This window comes from Lycium barbarum, chromosome 4 (assembly GCF_019175385.1).
Source record: "Lycium barbarum isolate Lr01 chromosome 4, ASM1917538v2, whole genome shotgun sequence".
In the NCBI taxonomy this organism is placed as follows: domain Eukaryota; kingdom Viridiplantae; phylum Streptophyta; class Magnoliopsida; order Solanales; family Solanaceae; genus Lycium; species Lycium barbarum.
Window position 1 is genome coordinate 41,288,348 of NC_083340.1, and position 26,877 is coordinate 41,315,224.

Below are 26,877 nucleotides of genomic sequence, written 5' to 3' on the forward strand. Positions count from 1 at the left end.
CAATTACCATCATTACTTCATCATTCTAACATTAAATTGACACTAGTTCATCTTCCCAAACCCTAGATTCTTGAAAACTCAAGAAATGAGAAGAATGGGGAGTGTGGAATTCTATCTAAAAGGTAAGATTTCTGATTTCTGGGATTATTAATGAGTTTTGGACTAGTATAGAGCATACTATAAGATTATAATTCACTAATGATTTGCATAAGAATTCAAGAACAAGTTTTAAGGCTAGTACAGCCCTAGTATTTCGAATAAGGGTAGAAATCCCTAGAATTGGCTAAAGTTCTAAACTTTGTTATTAATAACCTATTGTAAAGTGATTGTTGAACCGTGGAAGTTCTGTTGGAACCCTTTTAGCGGGATTGAGGTATGTCTCTTTTTCAAACATACTTTTCAACCTTTAAAGGAAATTCTTTCTTTGCAAGGTTTCATGTGTGTGAGGGACAAACCCTCATGGAACTTATGTGTATAATATTATATATATGTATACGTGATTTCCTTATCAAAGGGTTATAGAAACTGATTATGTTTGAACATGGATTACCCCATGAGGGATGCTTAAACTCGATTTCGGAAAGCTTGAATGTTTCACATCTTTTCCCTATGAGCGAATTGTGTTGAAATTATTACTTCATAGACATGAATATGGTTTCTAAACCCATAAGTGATTTGATGAACCCCTACTAACGGGATGATGAACATAATCCATAATGAGTGATTCGTTTTCCAAGCTATGACTGTGATTCAGTTATTTTGCCTTGGTTTCTATTTTTTGTGTTTGGCCTAGCTACTCGGGAGGAAGGGTAGTCACTATGGATCCAAGTGTCGTTTTCTTAGCCATTTGGGAGGAAGAGTGGCCATCGAGGGTTCATAACTCCGATGTGGTTTTTCCTAGTTATTCGGGAGGAAGGATAGCCATCAAGGGTGACAATCCCGATGTAGTGCTTCTATGCGGTTTTAGGGAAGCTTAATGGTCATCTTTTCATTTCATTGTCTTGGCCTGTATTGGCATTATTGTTATTGTTCGTGAGTGACTTGATGTTGATCTTCAGTTCATAAATAGTGGACTTAATCTTGATAAATGGCATAATGACTTGAAAAGTGATTTAACTCTCTCTTAATGGTTTCTAATAATGGTTTCTCTAAGTTTGGTGAATGGTTTTATCTCTGGATTTCGAACTGCTTTACTTACATTGTTGCAATGCCTTATACTATATTATTTTATTTTATTTTACATTATTTATTGTCCCGGAGACACTTACTGAGTACCCAGTACTTAGGCATACCATTGTTGTTTTTTATGGTGTGCCAGGTAACGTAGAAGAGCAAGTTCGTGATACGCCTACGACTTAGGAGAACTTGCTGCTTTAGAGGTTATTCGGTGAGCCCACATGATTGTTCGTGGGGTACCATTCTATCTTTACTTTTTGTGTTTTAGTTTTCGGGCTGCGTCCCGAGTATTTAGACATTTGCTCATTATCTTAGAAGCTCCATAGATAGTTGTCAGATTGTGGGTAGTGTGTTGGAGTCTTGTATGACTCGTTGGGACATTTTACCACGTTTATTAACTAAGTATTTGATTTGACTTCCACTGAATTATCTCTAAGATGGTTATTCTTTTATCCAATTTATTAGTGACTTGTTTTATATTTATTAAGATAGGCTGTTTAACATAAAGGATTAGATATTTATTGATTCATAAGGTGCTTCCGGTGTTATCCATAGCATCGGATGCTTGTTACGCTTAGGGTGGGTTTTGGGATGTGACATTCTAGAGCTTTTCCTTTGTCTTCTATTTATAGTCGTTCGGGTGCTTGGGGTCTAAGGCTGACTTTTAGGTCTTCATTTACTCTTTTGGATTGATGCAACACTTGGGGCCAATATCCTCTCCCTGATCTTTGTAGAGGATGTTTGGTTAGACATGTAATCTATCCCTTAATACTTGGTCAAAGTAGTTAGGCAAGTTTGTGGCGTTGTTTGTTGGGCGGATGCTTAGTCTATGTAGGCTGATGTGCTGGTCGAGGCATGCGTCTCATTTGGTTCGGGTTTCGTGACCATGGTTAGTTAAAGGGCCATGCGAACTTGTACTTAATCCTTGAGTGCTTGGTCATTTTGTTAGGGTTATTTCCTGAGTCTAGTCTGGGATTATACACCCCGTGCTTTTGAGCGTGTGCAATTTTTGGCCACTGTAGGTAGTATCTCCACTTGCTAAGGCTGAATCGAGTTTGCCTTGGAAAGTGAAAACCGCCAAGTAAAAAACTATGCTTCTAGATCTGAGCATGTGTATGGGTTAATCGCGTCTCTCCTGGTCTTCGTGTGTCATGATGACACCTTTGGAAGCTGTGCGTCGTCCGTTCCCTAGGAAAATAGATCACACCATTCCTATGGAGACAAATCTATGATGTCTGGCGTTTTTGCCGAGGTTGATTAGATGAATCGTCTTGCTTTTTTGATTTTCTAGGAAACGATAATTACTCCGTCCTTTTCCATCTATATGTCATATTTAGCTATAAATCGAGCATTTTGGGTGTCTTCTTCTTCTTCTTCTTCATAATGGTCCACCTGATGCCTAATCTTTTCATGTTCTTTTCTTCTAGTGGGACGAGTATGAATATTCATTGGCTAGGGAAGTTCCTTATGGTTGTATCTTGATGTCCGTAAAAAGTGGGTGCGTAAGTTCCAAACTTCATGACATGGAACTAATGCTGCCACTTTCTGGGCGCAGACTGACTTCAAAGTATCCTTGTTGCACCCCAATTTTTACCAAGGTTAAAACAAAGCACAACTTGTGGGACTCTAAAAGGATTGATTAGAGTGTAGAGTTACCACCTAGTAAATTAAGGTATAGTAGGGTACCTATAAAACATTGATAACTATGACTCATAACTAGTTTGCAAAACCACTGAAATTCCAGGTAAGGGTTCAAGTTATTCCGAAGGGAAGAGGTTAGACATCTTTCAGAATCCACAAAATGTAAAATGTGATACCTTAATCAAATGTGGGGAAGGTAAAAATCATTTATAAAATATGTACTATGAAAAAATATGTACAAAAGAGCATTGTTCTTGACAAATGAATACGTAAAGAATGTAGGTATAAAAAATGTAAATTTAGCGTATGAAGAATGTGTGTAAGAGTATATAAAAACGTATATAGCAAGTATATTTTTGTATACAGGATGTGTAAAGGATGTATACAAGAGTGTATAAGAATGTATATAAGAGTGTATACTGACAAAAGAGTTTTTGGGAAAGAATGAAGTCAATTTCACTTGTGTGTTCCATTTTGAAATATGTAAAAAGAATGTTCTTTTTTGTTTTAAAAACGATTAATGAATGGGGAAACGAATATTGTTTGCAAAAATGAATTAAGAGATAAGTATATTATTTAATTAAAAAAATGAGCGAAAAATGTAATGTATGACATTTACTAGTCATTAGATACAACACGAATAGCATTAGGTTGCTCCCAATAAAATAGACAATTTGCGAACTAGTTGATCAAGACGCAAAATTAAGGGAGCGAACCTTTTTCTTTTGGTAAGATGGGGTCACCGCAATCATTTTTGGGTCAATTGCACAAATGTGCCTATTTCAAGGTGGTAATTTAATTTTTGTCCCTCAAATTTATGGTCTTTAATTTTTGGCCTTCGCCACTTTTCGTGCTATGTATGTATAGTTTAGATTTCCTTCGACATATGTATCATAATACCTGACAAATTATACAGGACATGACAAAACTTTCAACGATCAGCAAAATGTGAAAAATAAGTATACAACTTCTGTTGCATAACTTAATTCCTACATAACTTATGTTGAGCCAGTCAAAAGTTCAATTTTCGAAGATAAATATTACAGAACTTATGCCGAGCGAAGCAGGTCTGAATGCTCTATTAAATGAGCAACATGAGAAAAAATAATTAAAGGCTACAGATATGAAGGCCAAAAATTAAAGACCAGTGCATTTGAAGGACAATTCGTGCAAAAACATTATCATTTTTATAGCACTGGAACAAACGGATAGCTAGATCAGAGTTTAGTCTAAAACTTTTTTTTTTTTTTGTTAATTGTGTTCTTTTTACTTTACTCTCTTAAGTAATTAAAAAATAAGGTTTTTATTAGATTTTATGACAAAAAAAATAAAAAATAAAAGAGAGAAAGGAAATCGGCTCAGCTGCCAAAAAAGGGAAAAAGAAAGGAGTTCCGTTTAGTTTAAGGTCTCCGAACGAAGAAAATTCTGGAAAGGAACAAACGACCTGTATTTGAGCACCCAACAATCAAACGTTTCTCTTTTAATTTGTCAATTGGTGTGGAAGTAATAATAAAGAGTTGAGAAGAGAGAAAACCTCCAAATAAGCAAATTGTTTTTGCTTAGTGAATAAAGAAATGTCGACAGTGTACGTATTGGAACCGCCAACGAAGGGAAAAGTGGTACTGAACACGACATATGGGCCAATAGATATAGAACTATGGCCAAAAGAAGCACCTAAAGCTGTAAGGAATTTCGTACAATTGTGTCTAGAAGGTTATTATGATAATACAATATTTCATCGTGTTATCAAATCTTTCCTTGTTCAAGGTGGTGACCCTACCGCCACTGGCACTGGTAAACACAACAAATAACTCTTTTTTTTTTTCAGTCTATTTCAGTGAATTACCTAATATTTGTGTGTAATTACAATTTAGGGCTAAATGGAGCTAAGTTTGTAAGTTAGGCTTCTTGAGAACTTAAACTTTAATTTATTTAGTGGTTGAACTAAAATATAAGGTGTTCTTTTAGTTTCAATCATAAGGGGGATAATACTATTTCAGTTACCAGTTTGATTTTTTGTTTTGTTTAAATTTGAATTACTTTGAATCTCCTAATTTTTGTGTGTAATTGGACTTTGAAAATTGTGGATGTTTGATTGTAATTGCGATTTAGAGCTAAATGGAACTTAGTTTTGTGATTGGACTTTCAAAAAGTGAAAAATTGATGATAATTAAGTTAGGCTTCTTGGGACTTAGAAAGGCGTTGTGGCCATAGAAACCAAATATTTGGAATTTTTGAAGTTGGAGTTGTGTTTGGTTATAGTTTTTGTAAAGAATATTTGGTTGTTTGAATGTACTGAAAGTGAAAATAAGGGTTTAGGTGTTTGAAGTTGTATTTGGAATTTTCATTGCTCATGACCAAACATTGATTTTCAAATAAATTGAAAAAAAATTCCGGGGAAAAGTGAATAATTTTCATGGCCAAACGGGTCCTTATTCGTGCATTTAATTTATTTAGTGCTTGAACTAAAATATTAAGTGCTCTTTTGCAACAATAAGGGGGATAATGCTATCACAAAATTCAGCATAAGCAATATAGGGGTCGTTTGGTTAGAGACAAGTTATGCAGGATTGGAGATGCTCATTTAGAGTTGCTAGTTACAGTGCTAGTGGGAGATAGTAGGTACCTGGTGAAATAGTCGAGTTTCCTGCAAGGTGGTTCAGATACAACCGTTAGAAAAAAAAAAATTCTGCTTTCTTTCAATGAAATCCTCTTTCTTTATCTAAAAGAAGAGAAGATTAAGCTCCAAGAATGGACACTTTGTCCTCACTTATTTGATGATATTAATTCTTTTCTGTTCCTTTTTGGGTAATTGCTTTGATCTTTGATAAAATCTTCTTTCTTTACTGAAATCTTTCACTAATTGAGCTTATCATTAGTTTGGTTTCTTATATCCTGTTTTAGCATGCATTGGTGAAGGTGATTTCCATGGACTCATGCAGGTGGTGAAAGCATATATGGTGGTGTGTTTCCTGATGAATTCCACTCCCGATTAAGATTCAAACATAGAGGTTTGGTGGCATGTGCCGGTGCAGGCTCACCAAATACAAATGCAAGTCAATTCTTTATGACTTTGGATCGTAGTGACTTTCTCGACAAGAAGCATACAATCTTTGGAAAAGTAATCTACTTGTCTACATACAACAGGCACACTACATCTCATCAGAAATTTAACTTGTTTCTGTATATTTAGAGCTTCTTTCCCTTATTTGCAGGTAACTGGGGATTCAATATACAATCTTGTTGCATTGGGTGAAGTTGAAACTGGCAAGGATGATCGGCCTGTGGATCCTCCACCTAAGATACTATCTGTCGAGGTACCTAGATTTCTGTTTGTGCTCTCTTCCACTGCCTGTCTCTGAGATTGTGGCTACTCTTAAATTACATATCTCATGCTTGCCTTTTAGAATCAGTTAATTTACTTACTTTTCATGTGGTTTACCTGATTATATTGTGCACTTTCGACATATCTGTTGCCAGTGCGCTTCTGATTTTCTCGGGGTCTAGCTAATTACATGTGTTCTGTGCTTATGTCAATATCCAAATTTGGAAAGCCAACCTGTGGTCATTGGATAAGGGTGACTGGTGTTTAGTGGTCAAAATTGACATCATTTTCGGGATAATAACTTTGGCTTGGAAAGATTTTGTGCAATTCATGGTCTCAGATTAGAAAGTTTGCATTTACATATTCCTTTCTTCTCCACTTCATTTGGTAATGTAATGCTTGCTATAACAAATTTGAGTGAACTTGGACATGCTACTCTCATGTCTTTATCAGTTGATGATAACCTGGCAACAATCTAGGCCAAAAGAAAGTTTAAGACAGTCAGAAAATTTGTAGGAATTTCATTGCTGGGTTCTGAGAATGAGACACTGGACGTATTGATGAGAATTGAGAAAGAATGTAGGTTGAGAAAGAGATTTAGAATTAAGGCATCTTTGTCTACTGTAAATTATGAAAGAGAATGTGGGAATGAGGGGAGGGCGGAAGGTTAATGCCCGAAAAGTCTTACAGACATGCTTGTAGAAATTATGACATGAATCAGAGGGGGTTGAAGTGTCCCAAGAAGAGGATACATCTTAAAGGAGTACAATATGTGGAGGTATTCTGCGATTTGTTTGCAGTAAACCAAGATGGCAGGGTAACAGAACAGGTGGCCTGAAGCATATGAGGTAGTAAATGAGTTGAATGGGCGTCTGTAGACTCTATAGGAACGTAGGACTGAATTTTGATTTGATGAGCTAAAAGGGTGATGCCCATCGTTGAGGATACCATAGCAACACGATCATTATCTTGTCATCTAAGAATGACCGAAAAAACTTTGAATGGGATGCTTTTGGGAATCTACGTAGGCTGTAACTTCTTTACAAGATTTATGGGATGAATTGTATGAAATGGGACGAAGTGACAGCTTCTTTGTGTTATTATCGGTAATTTTGTCACCATCAGATTTGTGAAAGAAAGAAAAAATAACCATAGGTATTTGGAGGAAATGTCAAATGATTTGTCCAGCTTCATGTCTAATTGTGACGTCACTGATTTGCTTTTGGGTGCAAAAGTGTACATGGAGCAATAGAAAGCGGCTTCACATCAATAGAATTTTGATTTCTAGGAATTGAGAAGAGTAGTTTCCCGACTATTCAATAGGCATCCGCATTGTCAAAATCTATATCAGATTATTGTCTATCTAGCATTTTTTTTCCTTGTCAAAAAAAAAAATTGCTAGATAGTGGGGGTATGAATTGAGGACTTTATCCCCAAGAACATATGGTTATAACCAGCGTTTTGGAAGGCGCGAGGCGACAAAAAGCGTCAAGGGCCTACTTCACTGAGGCAAGAGGCGAGGGGCTCACCTTTTTTAAGTGAGGCGCCAATTAATACCAAAAAATTAAAATATTTAATTGCATATATAAATAACCAAATTTCATAAACGAAACCCGAAATCTCAATAGCAATAACATATTAGCAAATATTTCAATTCAAAAACTAAAAGTAGATAGTAGATACTAAAAATCTAGAACTTGAATGACTCAACAATTCATAAGACAAGCAATAATGACAACCCATTCTTCAAGATTTTGAAATTCTTGAAGTCCAAGATTATTGCTCCTTATCTTCTTCCGTCTTGAAGTCTTTATCAATTAGGGACCGACTTGAACTTGTAGTAGCTACTCCTTTGTCCTTGTTATGTGACCTTGAAGAACTCCCCCTAAGACCATAAATATTTTCCTCAACTCCTACCGCCCTAGCAACAGTACCCCAGTTGAGATCGCTTCTCTTACATACTAGTTCATCTTCTTGATTTTCGGGGCATCCAACTAACCGTTCATTTGCCTCATCAATATTATCCAACAAAATTGGATCAATTGTGTCGCTAGCATCATAACGACGCTTCTATGTTCTGTTGTACTTAATGTACACTAGATCATTGAGACGCGATAACTCAAGCCTATTCCTCTATTTGGAATAAATCTGTGCATAAGTTGTAGAGCGTAGTTGATAGATACTAATAACAATGTAATATAGAAATTAGAATATAATAAATCTTCTACTCATATGTTCAAACACGCTCTAATCTGTCTCACATCCAGATGCGCTAGAAGTTAAACTTAGTACTTTCATGGAAAACTTTTGCAAGGTTGGAGTTTGCTACCAATAGCAACCGTCATTCAACTATCGAAAAATAAATTTAAAGATTAATAAGTATAAATAAGTCAAAATAACTTAACTAAAGCTATAAAGACAACCAAAACAACTCACCTTGCTTGGTGACCTTTTGTCACCGACTCTAACAGCCTGACCGCAACCAAACATCCCAGCTACTTGTTTTTACTTAGGAAGCTCAACGACTATTACATCTTGTGTTGTATCATCAGGGACCATCTTCTCAACACATTTTTGGTAATCCAGCCAGACTTCTGAATCTAAAGTGTCATTTTCATTGTTGGTATAAACTAGTCCCGGGTTCAAAATATGGTCTGCTGCATGTATAGATCGATGAAGTTGGTCCATCCACCTTGCATCAATGATATCGAAACCTTTCTCATAGTGCTTGGCATCGCCTTTAAAACCCACTTCAATAGCTTCTTTGGCTCTATCCGTTGCTTCATAAATATGGCCTGTTGGTGGTTTTCTCTCCCTATCCACCAAACTAAGCACTTTAATCAAAGGACCACCAACTTTAAGTGTCCGGACAATATCTTCCAAAAATATGTAGAAATAAGATGTTTGGCAACTTCTTTTCCCAAAAGTTCCATTGCAAACCTACTTTCTGTCCATTCGGTTGAGAGAACCAGATTTCTTAAAATTTTCTTTTGCATGTAAAATGCTTGCAAAGTTAAGAAAGCCGTTGCAAATCTTGTCTTGGCCGGTTTCACCAAACTTCTTTCGTTTGTAAATTTCCCCATCAAGTTCAACAACAATGACCTCTGACTGATGTAAGAATATATCTTAATGGTCTTCTAGAAAACTGTAAAAGTAATAGCTTAGTAACTAATAAGTATAAACTGTAAAGAAAGTTAAGAGCTATATAAAAGACAAATATATTGAAGTTACCTGAAACATACTGGTTTTGCTTGAAGATGCCACCAAACATCAAGTTGATAAATGTGTGGGTACACACCCACCATCATGTGACCGCTTTAACATTCTCACTTGCGTTATTGGTTACAACTTTTACAGCATTTTCCAGTCCAATTTTCTCAATAGTCTTCTCAAACAAGTTAGTACATTTTGGTGTCATTCGTAGATTCGTTGCTAGCGTCTACGGATCCAAGAAACACACTACCTATTGGAGAATTCGGCAACTGTTTGTTTTTCTTGATCAAAAGAAAAAATCACCAATGATCATTTTTCCATTTCGTGCTATCCATTTGTCCATCATAATGGAACATCCAATTTTTTTTTTTCATTATACTTTATGTTCCTCAACAATCTTTTTTTTTCTCTTTCTTTTATCTCAGGAATGCATTTTTGTCTTCACCGCCTTGTTCCTCAACAATCTTGACTATCTTCTTCGCCTTTTTTTTAAATGAGTAACTCTGACTTCGTTATAACCAGGAGGCTTCATTCCTGGGCCATCTTGTCCTATGACCTCAATGAATTTATCCAAAGTTTTGTAAAGAGAAATGTCATCCAATGGATCATCCACGACGCGGACCGTGAGGAAAGGTCCTTGCAATCTTTATTTCCCACAGAAACCGCAGGAAAAGGGAAGCTTAGAAAAGGGAAAAGTTGATGACATCAGGAAGATTTTAAGGGATCGCGCTGTAAGTGCTTTTGCACCATGCATCTATAGTGTATGCTCCCTTTTAATTGTATCAGTTACAAAACTTTTTGATAAATTCATTGAGTAGGAACCCTCAGGGGTTGGCCTGGTGGCAATTGACTTGAGCCTTGGGGTGCTCCCTTTCAAGGTCTCAAGTTCAAAACCCACTGGGTGCAAACAATTTCTGAGGGCCATCGGACTGGGTAAAACCTGAATTAACCGTGGCGCACTTGCGGGAAACTCCTTGCCGAGGGCCTGTGCACCCCCGGGATTAGTCGGGGCTCTAAGAGACCCGGACACCCGGTGCTTAATCAAAAAAAAAAAATTCATTGAGTAGGACAATATGGCCTAGGAATGAAGCCTCCTAGCTATCACGAAGCTAGAGTTACTTAAAAAAAAAAAGGTGAAAAGATAGACAAGATTGTTGAGGAACATAAAGTAGAAAAAGAGCCCGTTTGGCTTAGCTTATAAGTTGCTGAAACAGCTTATAAGCTGTTTTCAACTTTTTTGAGTGTTTGGCTGGGCAGCTTATAAGTCATTTTGTGCTTAAAATAAGCCCAAAAAAATAAGTTGGCTCGTTTTGCTTAGCTTAAAAAAAGCAGCTTATAAGCTGAAAACAGCTTATCGGCTGCTTTTTTTAAGCCCATCCAAACAGGCTCAAAGTTTTGATGTTCCATTATGATGGACATCACAAAATGGAAAAATGATCATGATGAATTCTCCAATAGGTAGTGTGTTTCTTGGATTCGTCGATACTAGCAACAAATCTACGAATTCCACCAAAATGTACAACTTGTTTGAGAAGACTATTGAGAAAATTGGATCGGAAAATGTTGTACAAGTTGTTAACGATAATGCGAGTGAGAATGTTGAAGCAGGTGACATGATGATGGGTGTGTAACAGTGTTATTAAAAGCGAAAAGTGCAAAAAAGCTCTAAGGTCAGCTGGGGCTTTAAGTGCAAATAAAGCGTGGGCTTTAATGAAAAAAGGCGCAATGGTGAAAAAATACAAATATATATATGTTTAGTCCAAGACTACTAATAATAAGATGAACAACAAATATATGGACAAAGAAATTGTAAAAACATTATGATAAAGTGAAATATCAATTAGCTAGTGTCACCTCTTTAAGAGAGGCTCATTGTCAAGGAAAAATATGTCTTAGAACCTTGTTGATGACACTGAAGCGCAAATAAAGCGAGGCGAAGCGCTCAACATGTTTTGAGCCGCGCTTCAGGGCACTGGTGTGTACCCGAACACTTATTGGACTCCATGTTCTGCCCTTTGTATCAATTTGATGTTTGGTGTAGCATCCCCTTTGGGAGGATGCCACTTATGAAACAAAGGCTAATTTCACACTTACAACGTTCAGAAGAAATTTATGTAAAAAGATATTCCCAATAATTTAGTAGCGGAAATAGGCTCATGCGAAAAAGGTTTAGTAACTTATCACAAAAGAGAGGAGTAGCTTGTGGTTCAACATGAACAATTCTTGATGGTTGATTTAGTTGAAGAACCTGAAGGTTTTGGTGTAATTTTTCTGATGACAGGAAGGAGAGAGGATTGGGGTTTTCTTTGGCATGAAGGAATGAAAATAAGAGGTGCTTTGGGGAAAGGTGTGTCACGAAAGTATTATATAAATATGAAAAAGTAGCTGCCCAAAATTCTAAATATCTATTCCATTTCTTAATTTAATTAAGATAATAATAGTAGGAGTAGTTTACATAACTACACCATAACACTTCAAACAAGTTCCAAATATCGTCAAATTCACGTTTAGGAAGTGCAAAGTAAAATATACCCTTACTATGAAGATACGGTCAATCGAAAATTCAAGTGTTAGTTTAAAATATTTCGGGGTGTTACAACTCTCTCTTTCTTAAGAAATTTCGTCCCAAAATTTAACTTATACTAGTCTCGAAACAAATGTGGATATTGAATTCGCTTATCCTCTTCTCGCTCCCAGGTAGCTTTTTTGCCAGAATGATTACTCCAAAGGACTTTTACTAATGGAGTTTTCTTACTTCTAAGCCTTTTCATCTCATGTGCCAAGATTTGGATAGGTTCCTCTTCATATGTGAGGTCAGGATTGACCTCAATGGATTCAATGGGAAGCATATGAGATGGATCCGAACGATATCTTCTAAGCATAGAAACATGAAATACATTGTGGATCTTGTCTAACTTCGGTGGAAGAGTTAGTTTATATGCAACTGGACCAACTCTCTCAAGTACTTCATATGGTCCAATAAATAGAGGACTAAGTTTTCCTTTTTGGCCAAATCTCATAATCTTCTTCCATGGAGAAGCCTTTAAAAATACCTTATCTCCCACTTGATGCTCAATTTCATGCCTATTAAGATCAGCATAAGACTTTTGTCTATCCGAAGCATTTTCTAGACGATCCTTGATGATTTTTACTTTATCTTCAGTTTGTTGCACAATCTCAGGACCAACCAATTTTCTTTCACCAACTTCACTCCAACAAAGTGGAGTTCTACATTTTCTCCCATATAATGCTTCATAAGGAGGCATGCCAATACTTGGTTGGTGGCTATTATTGTAAGCAAATTCTATCAAGGCTAAGTGTTTGTCCCAACTACCCTCAAATTCAATAATGCAAGCTCGAAGCATATCTTCCAAGATTTGTATTACCCTCTCGGACTGGCCGTTTGTCTGAGGATGGAAAAAAGTACTAAAGTTCAACCTAGTACCCAAAGCTTCTTCCAAGCTAGTCCAGAATCTGGATGTAAACCTCGAGTCTCGGTCAGATACAATAGAAACAGGAACTCCATGCAGCCTCATAATCTCATTAACGTACAATTTTACTAAACCTTCAAGTGGGTAGTCTACTCTGATGGCCAAGAAATGAGCACTCTTGAATTTTTTAAACTAACACTTGAATTTTCGATTGACCATATCTTGATAGTAAGGGTATATTTTACTTTGCACTTTCTAAACGTGAATTTGATGATATTTGGAACTCGTTTGAAGTGTTATGGTCTATTTATGTAAACTACTCCTCCTATTATTATCTTAATTAAATTAAGAAATGGAATAGATATTTATAATTTTGGGCAACCACTTTTTCATATTTATCCAAAGTATTATTTAATACTTTTGTGCCACACCTTTTCCTAAAGCACCTCTTATTTTCATTCCTTCATGCCAAAGAAAACCCCAATCCTCTCTCCTTCTTATCATCAGAAATATTACACAAAAACCTTCAGGTTCTTCAACTAAATCAACCATCAAGAATTGTTCTTGTTGAACCACAAGCTACTCCTCTCTTTTGTGGGAAGTTGCTAAACCTTTTTCGCATTGGCCTATTTGCGCTACTAAATTATTGTGAATATCTTTTTACATAAATTTCTTCTGAACGTTGTAAGTGTGAAATTAGCCTTTGTTTCGTAAGTGGCATCCTCCCAAAGGGGATGCTACATTTGGTGACATCTTCAAGTAAAACACGTATGCTTCAGGTAACTTTAATATAATTGTCTTTAATATGGCTCTAACTTTCTTTATAGTTTATACTTATTAGCTACTAAAATATTACTTTTACGGTTTTCCAACATTATTCAGAGGCCATTGTTGTTGAACTTGATGAGGAAGTTTACAAACGAAAGAAGTTTGGTGAAACCGGTCAAGACAATATTTTGCAACGACTTTTTTAACTTTGCAAGCTTTTTACATGCAAAAGAAAAACTTAAGAAATCTGGTCCTCTCAACCGAATGGACAGAAACAAAGGAACTTTTGGAGAAAGAAGTTGTCAAACATCTTATTTCTACATACTTTTGGAATGATGTTGTCCAGATGGCGGTCCTTTAATCAAAGTGCTTCATTTGGTGGATAGGGAGAGAAAACCACCAATGGGCTATATTTATGTAGCAATGATAGAGCCAAAGAAGCTATTGTACTTAGTTTTAAAGGCGATTAGAGGTATCTCTCCTATGTGGTTTGTGGGCTATTGCATAGGAGCGGGTTTACCCTGTGCACACCCAAAAAGGGTAGCGGCTGCGGGTTCCCTTGTCATAAAAAATAAAAAAAGACGTTCAGAAGCAATATGAGAAAGTTTTCAATATCATTGACGCTAGGTGGACAGACCAACTTCATCGACCTTTGCATGCAACAGGCCATATTTTGAAACCCGTGACTATTTATACCAAGAATGAAAATGACACTTTAGATTTTGAAGTGTGGTTAGATTACCATAAATGTGGAGAAGATGCTCCCTGATGAAACAACACAAGATGTAATAGTCGCTAAGCTTCCTTAGTATAAACAAGCAGCTGGGATGTTTGGTTGCGGTCAGGCTGTTAGTCATAGACAAAAGGTCACCAGGTAAGTGAGTTGGTTTAGTTGTCTTTATAGCTTTCTTTAAGTTATTTGACTGATTTACCTTTAATTTATTTTTTCTATAGCTAAATGGTGATCGCTATTTGGTAGTCAAACTCCAACCTTGCAAAAAGTTTGCCATGAAAGTACTAAGTTTATCTTGTAGCGCATCCGGATGTGAGAGAAATTTGGGCATGTTTGAACATTAATCTCTCTCTACAAATTCATTCCAAAAAGAGGAATAGGTTTGAGCTATCACTTCTCAGTGATCTAGTTTACATTAAGTACAATAGAACATTGAAGCGTCGTTATGATGCTCGCGGTACCATTAATTCAATTTTGTTGGATAATATTGATGAGGCAAATGAACGGTTAGCTGGATGCCCCGAAAATCAAGAAGATGAACTAGTGTATAAGAGAGTTGATCTCTATTGGGGTACGGTTGCTACGGCGGTTGGAGTTGAGGAGAATATCTATGGTCTTAGGGGGAGTTCTTCAAGGTCACATAACAAGGACAAAGGAGTACCTACTACAAGTTCAAGTCGGTCCCTAATTGATGAAGACACCGAGGAGGAAGAAGATGAGGAGCAATATACTGCTTAGAATCTTGGACTTCATAATTTGAAAATCTTGAAGAAGAATAGACTTTTAGTATTGCTTGTCTTATGAATTATTGCGTTATTCAAGTTCTAGACTTTAGTGTCTACTTTTAGTTTTTGAGTTGAAATATTTGCTAATATGTTATTGCTATTGAGATTTTGGTTAATTATATATGCAATTAAATATTTTAATTTCTTGGTATTAATTGGCGCCTCACTTCTATAAGGCGAGCGAGGACCTCTCGCCTCAGTGAGGCAGGGCCTTGTCGCTTTTTGATTCCTCGTGCCTTCCAAAACACTGGATGTCGCTCGGCAAGACATGGCTACAGATGTGGGATCCGTGCCATACTGGATCAATCCAAGGTCACCAGGTCGATATTTTTGTTAGCTCTTTCAGGATTATGGTCAGAGTGGAACAAGAAGATGCATATCTTTTTGAACAATTTTCTTCTATATCTTTTGGTTGTCCTCTATATGCTCTTCCTAGTCACGATCTTGCTCTTTTCCCCCATTACATCATTAATGGCCTTCCTTGAATTTCTCTTGTTTGCGGCCGCTTTTTCCTCTTAATTAATCTTCTGTGAGAACTTCGGCCATTTCTTTAGCTATTTATTTCTTACGGAAAAGGGCCAAAATTACCCCTGAACTTTGAAAAATAGTTCATCCATACCCTTCGTTATACTTTAGGGCCAATTATACCCTTACAGTTATACTATGGGATCAATTATACCCTTATGTCTAACTGTTGCCACGTGGCATCATCCTAGCCCTTCAAAATTATTGTACCCTCAAATAATTTTTTACCCACTAAAATAACTCAATCCGACCCGAATTTTTTTTTCCAGCAAAAATAATACGGAATTATTTTTCTAGCAAAAATAAAATAAAAATAATTCCGTATTATTTTTGCTGGAAAAAAAAATTCGGGTCGGATTGAGTTATTTTAGTGGGTAAAAAATTATTTGAGGGTACAATAATTTTGAAGGGGTAGGATGATGCCACGTGGCAGCAGTTAGACATAAGGGTATAATTGATCCCATAATATAACTGTAAGGGTATAATTGGCCCTAAAGTATAACGAAGGGTATGGATGAACTATTTTTCAAAGTTTAGGGGTAATTTTGGCCCTTTTCCGTATTTCTTATATCGTAAGACGTCACCTGGTTAAAGAAATGATGTATTTAATGGTAAAATAAAACCATCTGACTATGCTTTCTCTTCTCTTATTGATCTTTTTGTTACAAAACTATTTTTCTTTAATCTCTGGGAATTTTTTCTGTTTTTCTCACCTATATCTAGCTTAAGAGATGTAATTTTCTGCAAATTTGGCTTTACCATTCTTATGTTTTGTGGACTGGGCTGTCTTAGACTTATAGATGTTCTTCTACTGCCACTGGATTAGGCAACAGTTTTAGCTTAATTTATTCTTTGAATCATTGGTAGGTATTATGGAACCCTTTTGAGGATATTGTACCAAGAGCAAAGCCTGCAAAAGCTTTGCCTTCTGGAGTTGCAATTGAGAAGAAAGATGCAAAGCAGAAAGCTATCAAGTAAGATTCTTTTTCCTGACTTCTAACTGAAGCGGTTATCTAGAAAGTGAAATACTTTTTCATCAATGTCTTATGTTTTAACAAACCCTTTTCTGCTTCACTCAGAAAGTTGAACTTGCTTTCATTTGGAGAAGAAGCAGAAGAGGAGGAGAAAGAGCTTGTGGCTGTGAGTGCAAGGATAAGAAGCAGTCATGATGTATTGGATGATCCACGTCTGCTGAAGGAAGGGAAACATGATCAAGCTTTGGTAACAACTATATTTGTTCTATGTTTTGCCGTGATATGTCAATTGTGCATCATCTCTATCTACAGAAGTAGGCAAGGGTTCTGTCCTTATAGTTGCAATGTCAAAAACAAATGAAATTATGAGTCTCTGGTAAGCAAGGGAAGCTCAATTCCCGATAGTGTAAAAAAAAAAAAAAAAAAAGGAAAAAAGAGAAGCTCAATTTTAGTTTCATCAAAGCATTAACCAAGCAGAATTGAATTTTTCTGCATGGGATTAAAGAGGCACCTGATATATTACTATTTTTTCCTTGCTTCTGGGGTCTCTTCCAAGTAGAACAGCGCTTTACTAGCTCATCACCATTCACGTGTATTCTTTTAGTTTTTTGAGATTGAACAAGTATTCTTTTTGCAAGTTCAAATTATACGCCTTCCTTAAATACGAAGCACTGAGATTGCATCCTAATGCTCAAATAATAACAACAACATTAACAACAACCACCTAGTGTAATCCCACAAGTGGGGTGTGGGGAGGTTAGGATGTACACGGTCCTTACCTCAACCTTTGTGGGGTAGAGAGGCTGTTTCCGATAGACCCTCGGCTCAAAAGAAACATAGTCAATGCAGGATTGCAAGAAAAATAGGACAACAAAATATCGAGATAGATAATAAATGGAGCAACACATAGTAGTACACACATAAGGATTATACTCTACGTGATACCTAGATACTACTACTATGAAAAGGAGAAGAGGAGATGGAAAGGCTAGCCCCCACCTCTCTCACACACAACGCGACAGAACTCAACTACCTACTAACCTTCTATCCAAATCTTCGATCTCCAAATCTTCCTATCTAAGGTCATGTCCTTAGTCAGCTGAAGTTGTGCCATGTCTTGTCTAATCACCTCTCCCCAGTTCTTCTTCGGCCTACCTCTATCTCTCCTAACTTCTGCGACCGCCAATCTCTCACACATCCTAACTGGAGCATTCTCACTCCTCCTCGTCACATACCCGAACCATCTCATTCTTGCTTCCCCCATCTTGTCCGCCACGGAGGTCACTCCGACCTTATCCTGTATAGCTTCATTTCTAATCATATCTCTCCTAGTATGACCACACATCCATCTGAGCATCCTCATCTCCGCTACCTTCATCTTTTGAACGTGAGCGCGTTCTTGACTGGCCAGCATTCTGCCCTATACAATAATGCTGGTCTAACCACCACTTTGTAGAACCTACTTTTCAGCCTAGGCGACACCTTCTTATCGCAAAGCACCCCGGAGGCAAGCCTCCATGTCATCCACCCTGCTCCAATACGGTGTGCGACATCATTGTCAGTCTCCCCGTCCCCATGTATTATGGAACAAGATACTTGAAGCTTCGTCTTTTGGATACAGCTTGTGCCTCGATCTTCACTTCCACGTCTGTCTCCTGCGTCACGTCACTGAACTTGCACTCCATGTATTCCGTCTTAGTCCTGCTTAACCCGAAACCTTTAGATTCTAAGGTCGTTCTCCAAACTTCCAGCCTATCGTTAACTCCACCACGTGTCTCGTCAATCAAAACTATGTCGTCTGCAAATAACATACATCACGGCACCTCCTCTTGAATATGTCGTATCAATTCGTCCATCACTAAGGCAAATGGATCCTAGTGCTCAAATATCTGCTCTAAAGCCGATGCCTAATATAAATCCATTAAATCCCCCATTGTCACAATTTGATCCATGCCATTGTAAAGGTCTACTCAATAGCCTATAGTTCTCTTTTCCCAACAGGAGAGGGTTAACCGTTCATTGATGGTTGTGTATTAGCCTGAGCTTGACAAGGATGGTTGTGTATTAGCCTACCTGTCATGGTTGTCAAATTGGTATCTTGTGTTATTAGAGTTTGGCTCACTACAACCTAACTCTCCCAAACTTCAGTTTCAAAAGAAAAAACATAATCGCCTGACGTCCTTGTTTTAGGGTGTATAACATAGTGGAAAAACTGCTTATGCAGGACTCATCTGAAGGAAAACCGACAAGGGATGTGCAGTTGACTATCAGAGAAGCTTTGGGATCAAAGAAGGAAGCGTCTCGTAAAGAATCAGAAGCGGGTTTTCAAGAATCCCTTGACAACAGTGATGAAGATGAGGCTAACTTTGATGCACGAATGCGTCAGCAGATACTAAAAAAGAGGAAGGAACATGGCGATCCACTACCCAAACAGAAGTTGCTCAGAGGTAAAAACATCTATCTAAATTCGAAGACTGAAACGATTATTGAAACACATTGCAGAATGTGGTCTCATTTTATTAGTTTGTAACAACTCGTTTGGCCAAGTATTTTCTTCGATTATCGTGCAAATTCAAAGGCATTTTGCAGTGTTGCTAAGTATGCTTTCATTGTGTTGACTGTTAGTTGACTTGTATGAACAAATGCAGTTAATTGAACTTTTATAAAGTAAAGTAAATTTTATTGATGGTGGAGAAAGCTTCACTGTAAAGTGGTATACCAAAAGGCAGAGACCCTGGACAAAACTATGGTGCGCTATGAATGCCACCTGATCTTTATATAAATTGGAACCTAATGGGTGCACCAATTGAAACTATGAATAATAGACTATTTATCAGATCTACCAAATCATGCTCTATCCCTTCATAACTTCTCTTATTTCTCTTTTCATATGACCCATATGAATGCTCCCACGTCATGCCTCCTTTTATTTTTATTTTTTTTCAATTCCTCTAAAAGCCTAGCTGAACAATGCCTCTTTCACAGTGTCTTGCGTTGACATGCTAACTCCATACCATCTCAAAATGTAGTTACCTGACAATGTGGTAGGGCATGATACACATCTTCACCCGAGCTTTGTACATAGAGCACCAATTGACATATATCTGTTAAGATCACTTCAGTCACTGCCAACCATGTGTATGTTTTTCCTGCGCCCTGGGGATTCAAACCAAAAGGTGTGCATAGCCTGCCTTTTCCCTAATCAAAAGCTTGTTATAATATGCCTTCACTGAGAACCTCCCATTTTGTCCCCCCACCTAACCTCCACGCATCCTTGTTTATAAAGCAACTCAACTAGACTTCTGTAAATTCTGATATCTCTCAATCTTGAAGGTCCTCCTAAATCTCAGTCCCAATTAAATCTCCCTTCACGGCCTCGGATATATTGAACTGTCACCTCCATCTGGTATGAAACTAGATCGATGTGGAAAAGTGGTCCTCAGTCCTCACTGTATTATCCCCACACCAACTATGACTCTCTTGCGTCCTCTATTCTGAATGTGATGTTACTAGTGAACTCTTTCCATCCCCAACAACATCAACATACCCAGTGAAATCTCAGAAAGTGGGAAGGGTAGAGTGTATGCAGACCTTACCTCTATAATAGAAATCCACAACTAGCACCCTAAAGGGATAGGGATGTTTTTAGTACTATATATATCTGCTGTCATCTCCTATATAGAGAGTGCTCCTCTCTCAAACTTACATAACCACTCGTAGTGCTTTGTTGAAGACATGGAGGTCTTCAACCCGAGGCCTTCCAAATTCTTTAGCATTGTAGCAGTCACCGACCTAACCAAGTGAAACTTCTCTGTCTGGTCTGTCGAATTTAATAGGAAGTTACTTTGAAGTTTTTTCAATTACACATTACACTAACAGGTGCTTGTAATAGGGACGTGAAATAAGTGAGGATGTGTGACAGTGTGCTCTTAATCCCCTTCCTTTCCCTCTTTTGACGAACATCTTTTCTGCCAATTTGCGTCTTTCTTCTTGACTTTTCTATCACCGGATTCTATGTTGCTTGGTCCTTATTAGATTCGCCTAGGGGCAACCCTAGATTTGTGGTGGGAAGAGCTCTAACCTTGCAATTGAACACCTATACTAGATTCTCAATGTTCTCCACTTCACCCACCGGGATTCACATTGAACTTACCACAGATCAGAATGTTTGTTCCATGTAAGTTGTGCAAAATTATACGTTTATAGGTCTGCAACTGTTTAGTTCTTGCACATCACAGTTTTACATGTATATTTGTATACAATTTTTTTCTCATGTGGCTTCATTTGTAAGCTTTGTCAATTTTGATCATCATTTTGCACGTACCAAATTTTTTTTTTATAATCATTTTGCATTAATCTATGGTTTATTCAGAGAAGGGGAATGCAAGAAATCGTTCACCATCTCCTCCAAGGTGCAGGTCTAATCTTATTTCTCTCCATGTTTTTTTTTTCCCTTTTTTTTAACACATTGCCATCTTCAATACAAATAGTAGTTGAATATCTAGTTTCTTAGAGTTTATGTTTGAGCATTTGCTTCTGTCCAGCATGTATTGTACGTGTTACTTTTGTTAACTACATGAAATGCTTTTGCTCCATTGACTATCTTTCTTGTAAGTGATCAGTTTAAGTTGGTGTTTATATATGGCTTTTAAGACTTGAATGAGCAGGAAATAGTTTATGTGGTGAGGACACTTTTGGAACTAAATAAACATTTTAAATTTTGGTTGAATATTTTGTGGTAAACCTTAACAGTTATGATGACAAGAGTCCCACATCGGTGGGTTTAAGGGTCTTTGATCTCCTTATATGGTCTTGGGCAATCCTCCCGTCATGAGCTAGCTTTTGGGGTTGCGTCAGGCCCAAGGTCCTTTTCTTAACACCACAACTATTGGTTTTTATTTTTTCGCATGATATTTAAAGGTTAACTCTATTAATTTGAATGCAGTAAGGAGGAGTACAGCACAGTATGCAATAAGCCCCAAAACTATTTGGTTTTCAAGAACAAAACAGCCTCCCAAAAAACCCAAAACTTTTAGGTTTTTAATATGGACCAACCAAATTGCTTTTTTTTTTTGCTTTTCCTTATCTTCCTTTTAGGAACATCATACATTGATAGGCCAACATTTTCTCTTACCAGAAGTTCAAATTCATGATGCGATTTTTTATAGTATTGAATGGTTTTTGAAATGATGGAGACTTGGTATTATAGAATCCTAGCTGATATATGCAGATTAGGAATGCTCTTTAAGGGCCACCTTCCAGAGTTGCAGAAAGTTTGAGTTGATTATAATCAGTGAAGAAGCTCTCTGGAGGTTAAAGTCTTAACCGAAAAGAACAAAATGAACGGAAATTGTGTCTACTTTTACGATGAAGTGGGAGGTTATGTTACGATGTTTATACGGAGAACGGATCTTGGTGTACGTTTTGAGATTGTGACCCTAAGTCATGGATGATCAATGTGAAATAGAAACTGCATAAGTGATGACTGTTAGTTTTGAACAGTTGGCTACTACAGTAAGATAAAGCTCTGGATAGGTGCACATTTATTGAGATGATAGGATTTCTTGGGTAGAGAAGTCTTTAGAGATTGTGAAGCTAGGCATGCTATTTTGAGTTTGGGAAAAGATGATTGTCTGGGCCTCACTGGTTTACTGTAGCATTCTCCTTGTCCAGGCTATGATGTTGCTTCTGTTTTGCTGATTTTCCTCTTTATATATATTAAGCCAGTTAGCTTCAAAAATGTTTATATCTGCTCATGGTCCACCACTCCCTGCGATCCCTTTCTTAACTTTAATTTAGCTGTCTTTTTCAATTAGAATGGATCATTAGGTAAAAAATAATTGTTTTAATTTAGTCCATTAGCTATAGAGGGTTTCTGTGTGAATGCGAGCAGAAGGAAGTAGTTGTCTTAAACTTAGAAAATCGAAGGATATAAGTTGCTATCCCTAAATTCTTGAAACTGTTTGTTGGGTAGCAGGTTACTGACAATATTAGGTTGAGAGATTGGAAGCTATTGAAGCTTAAAAATGAGAATTTCAGTAAATGGGATAGGATGGTTAAGAAAAAAAGCCTTTAAAATTTGATTGAGATGATGTATTCACGTCTTTCCGATTTCATGTCGTATATTAAGGGAAGCTTCCAGGGCTTTGGCCTAGTGGTACGAGTGCAACAGGTGATCTGTGGGTTGGGCACATGTCATTGGTTCGAACCCTACCATAGACAAAAGCATGGTATTTAAGTGGAGAAGGGTAGAGGGACAAACCTATTATCTACCAAGTTTCGAACCGTGCGTTATTGGCCCTCGGGGATTTCTTGGTTATCAAAAAACATGTTGGATACTGAGGGGAAGCCTTGCTTGCTGGCATCCCCTTTAAAAGGGTGGAAAATGCTTTTATACAAAAACATATGAGGGTATTTTTTTTGGGTAATTTTTTAAAGCTCCCATGAGGTGCCAATTAGTATAAACGACTGGGGCTACTTGCGGAGAACTATATTTTGGCATAGGTTTGTTCCAATTGATATGCCACTTGCATTCTGGGATTCTTCTCACAAAATTTGTTTCATTTTTACTTCATGGAAAAAATCACTGCCTGCTGATTCTTATTGATCACCATCAGGCATACTTTGTATGGCACAGTTAGATGAAAATGTTGAAATAACTAGGACTTAAAGATCTGGTCAAGGAGGACGTTATCTGATCTAAGATGACATTAGTATTTTTGATCTCCTCTTTGCTGATACACTACTTTTCTTGTGTAATCTGTTGCTTGCCATGTGTCCCTAGGTTACATGGTTGAGATTGGCATATTGATAGACATTAATGCCACACTCATAAAACTGTGGTGATTTCAAGTTGTTTTGGTTGTATGCACTCGCCTGCCACTTATTGAACTGTTTGATTTGCAGATTACATTCAGAACTATATTCTCTTTTAATGACTATCTTGAGAAAATAGTTTATGTAATTTTTTCTCACATAAACTCTGCCTCTTTCCCTCAACATACTTGTGAAGGCTCATTAGTTGCAGCTCAGAGATCATAATTTGATTTTAGCAGGTCTGATGCTGAACATGATGATGACCGGCCAAAAGTGGATAAGTTGTCTCTAAAGAGAAAAGGAATAGGCTCTGAAGTGAGGGCTGAACGTATGGCCAATGCAGATACGGACTTACAGTTGTTGTCTGGCCCTGAACGAGAAAGACTGCTGCTAAAGCAAAAGAGACGAGGACGAAAAGGACACGAAGAAGAAGTATGCCTCTGATTCTTGTTCTTTGGCTGTCCATAAAATACTGTTAGAATTTTCTTTCTTCATCTCTGTTTTAAAATTTATTGACGGGGAACAGAAAAAATAAAATAAAAGAGATAATGAAGTAAGTAAAAAATGGACTTTATCTCTAGGACGTTGACTATGGGAATGCACTTACAGGCTGACACATATAAATGAGCATCGTTTCTTGAGCATAAGACACTAAATGTTAGTTAATGTAGATGATATCCAGGGATTCAAAATACCCCCACAGGCACAGAAACACACACCAGCACGCACACATAAAACTCTTTTCCTTCTGAATGGAAGAAGGAATGTTTGGAATGAAGTAAAGCTTCACTGAATGAGATGCGTGTATATGGATCCATTTGCATAAACTTGCCCATTCTCCTTCCCTGACAAAAAATAAATAAATTGGTGACTACCCGAAACTGACTCTTGCATTGAACCAATAGCATTTGTCCTTCTTGATACATGTGGCAGTCTGGTTCTTGTTTTTCCTGTGGCACTATGGCAAAGATAAACTAAATGTTCTTTGATTTTCTGCTTTCTATGTTTGTCGCATCATATGTAGTGCTTTAGTTTTCAAGACGGGCATAGTTTACAGGGTTTGCGTTCAGAGGCGAAGCCAGGATTTGGAGTTTATGGGTTTCAGATTCTAATTGTTTAAAGTTAGTGGGTTCTAAATCAATAATTTGTACATATTCAATGATTTTTTTTAATAAAAATACAAAGTTTGGACCAAAGCTACTGGGTTTGGCTGAATCCGCACTCAATGAACTAGCTTCCCCCCTGTTTGCGTTGGATTCTTTTCAATGGACATTCATCCATGGTCTCTGTTACAGGTGTTCTTCCATTTTTTTAGATGTTGTTTAAACATCCCAAAGGGAAAAATACTTGAAATCATGTCTCTATGTAAATTCTAATATGTAGGAAAATGTCCATGTTGAGTTTTCACGGTAATAGTTAGAAGATATTATTTATGGATTCATGCAGACTTAGCTTTGGACTTGTGTGGAAAACATATCTGTTCTTGCTGGCAGTTTTCCTTATTCTAAGCTGCTCTGCAGCTAACCATTATATTTGTATGTCTGCTAGATGCTAGCGAAACTGGAGAAGTTTAAGGCTGGACTTTCTGCTAGAGCCAATGAATCTGCTAATGCGGGCAAGGAGGAGGAATTATCTGATTGGGCAGCGGTTACATTAAAATTCACTCCGGAACCTGGAAAGGTACTTGTTGAAGTTTATATATTGTTTCTGGTTAGAGTTACTTGTTCTTAAGGCGGTTGGTAATCTTATGGTGCAATTCCCCGTTATTAGGCACTCTACATGCTTGCTTTTCTGGCGTTTCTTGCTTTCAAAAAGGGTGGGTGGGTGGGGGAGGGTCAGTGGGAATTAAACAGGAATCAAACCTTTTCACTTAAAAAAATGTAAAGTGTGAATCGCAGAAAAACCTTCATGCTTATTATGTTCATTGCTCCTTTTTAAATTATTGGTTCTATCGGCAGGACAAAATGTCTCGTAGTGAGGACCCCAGTGATTATGTGGTACACGATCCTCTGTTGGAGAAAGGAAAAGAGAAGTTTAATAAAATGATGGCCAAGCAAAAGCGACGAGAAAGAGAATGGGCTGGCAAGTCTCTTACATGAGCTGATCTTCCAGTTGGAGAAAAAAATTGAATTGCTATTTCTGAAGTTAATCGGCATTCATATTGAATTGGCAATATGGTCTTTTTACTGGGCCAAAATAGTTCACTGAACTATGGCATTTTGAGGATCCATATCCTCTTCTCAAAGAAGTCAAGTGCCGAACGAAAAGTTCACCAGGTATTATGTATTTTGCCTGTCCTGTGATCCTTTCCTTTTATTCATAATGGACAGGAAGTGTTGTACCAATATACTTTTTGTTTCAATGGAATGCGGAAATGAATTTAACTGTGTAAATATTTGTTATTCCCATTAAAATGGGTGCAAGTGTGTTCATATGGACTACAAATATGGCTTTAGTATGTTTCACACCTTTTTGTCGTAAAAATCGGGTGCGCTAACCACTTTTTGGACAGGTATTCAAATTTAGCCGTTGTTTGAAATGTGATTATATAATAGTCCTTTTTAACGCGGAAATAAAATTTAGACTACGATAGCCCGAGCTAAAATACTGAAAAAGGTTGGGAAATTTAATTGGAGTTTGAATATTTTTCAGATTTTAGGCATTTGAGCTATGATAGTTTGTCATATTTTGAATTTCGGAAATTAATTTTTCGCGGAGATTTCAAACTCGGTAAAAAGACTTTGAGTTTGAATTAGGGAAAAGGACACAAATGGCCGCGGGGCCCAAAATAAACCCATGCCCTGGTCCAAGTTTTTCGAAACCCAAAAAGTCGGCCCTAAATAATTCCCATCCGGTAGACAAAATCTGTAGCAAGCCTTTTGTGGCGACTAAACATACACGTTATACATGTTTTGGGATATTTAATCTTTAGTGGCTACTTTTTTAATTGTTATTAAAAAGCCTGATTTTTTTGTAGCAGGCCTTTAGTGGTGATTTTTTTTTTTAAAAAAGCGCTTGGGCTGCTGGGCCGACCCGCGCTTGGCATTATTTTGGGCCGAGCGGACTCCTGGGGGTATTAGGCCCAAATATTGATCAAATGTCACATTACTTTGGGCCATTGGACACACAGTGTCCTTTCCCTTTGAACTATGGTAAGTTCGAATTTTATGAAAGATGCTGGAGGTTGAATTGTGATAGTTCAAACCTTCATGAATAAATTTTGGAGTTTGAAAACCCTGACAAATATGATGTTTAAATTGTGGCACCTCAAAATTTCTTAGATATCTTCCGTTTTAGTTAGGAATATTTTGTTCAAATTTCATTTCCGCATAAGCCCAAATGCTAAATAGTTCTAAATAATAATTAAACGTTAATTATCGGTTCGAAAATGACTATTGCATAGTTCTCCATTTTCTTTTTGTCTGTGTTGGGGACAACAATAACATTCCCAGTGAGATTTGGGGAGGGTGGGTTGTACGCGAAGTTGCAA

General features: G+C 37.3%; 1 protein-coding gene across 5 annotated transcripts; it reads left to right on the forward strand.

The window, feature by feature from the left end:
• Positions 1-4,178: 4,178 nt before the first annotated feature.
• Positions 4,179-25,780, forward strand: LOC132635933 (peptidyl-prolyl cis-trans isomerase CYP57). Of its 5 annotated transcripts, none has more exons than XM_060352546.1 (10): positions 4,179-4,611; positions 5,760-5,938; positions 6,033-6,134; positions 16,465-16,571; positions 16,677-16,818; positions 18,796-19,018; positions 20,944-20,989; positions 23,624-23,819; positions 24,936-25,067; positions 25,346-25,780. In XM_060352546.1, the coding sequence occupies exons 1-10, from the start codon at positions 4,392-4,394 to the stop codon at positions 25,484-25,486; spliced, it is 1,488 nt and encodes a 495-aa protein (XP_060208529.1). In that variant the 5' UTR covers positions 4,179-4,391; the 3' UTR covers positions 25,487-25,780. The 5 variants fall into 5 exon arrangements, with proteins under 5 accessions (XP_060208529.1, XP_060208530.1, XP_060208531.1 ...); XM_060352547.1 differs by having other exon boundaries at positions 23,627-23,819; XM_060352548.1 differs by having other exon boundaries at positions 20,944-20,983.
• Positions 25,781-26,877: the final 1,097 nt, after the last annotated feature.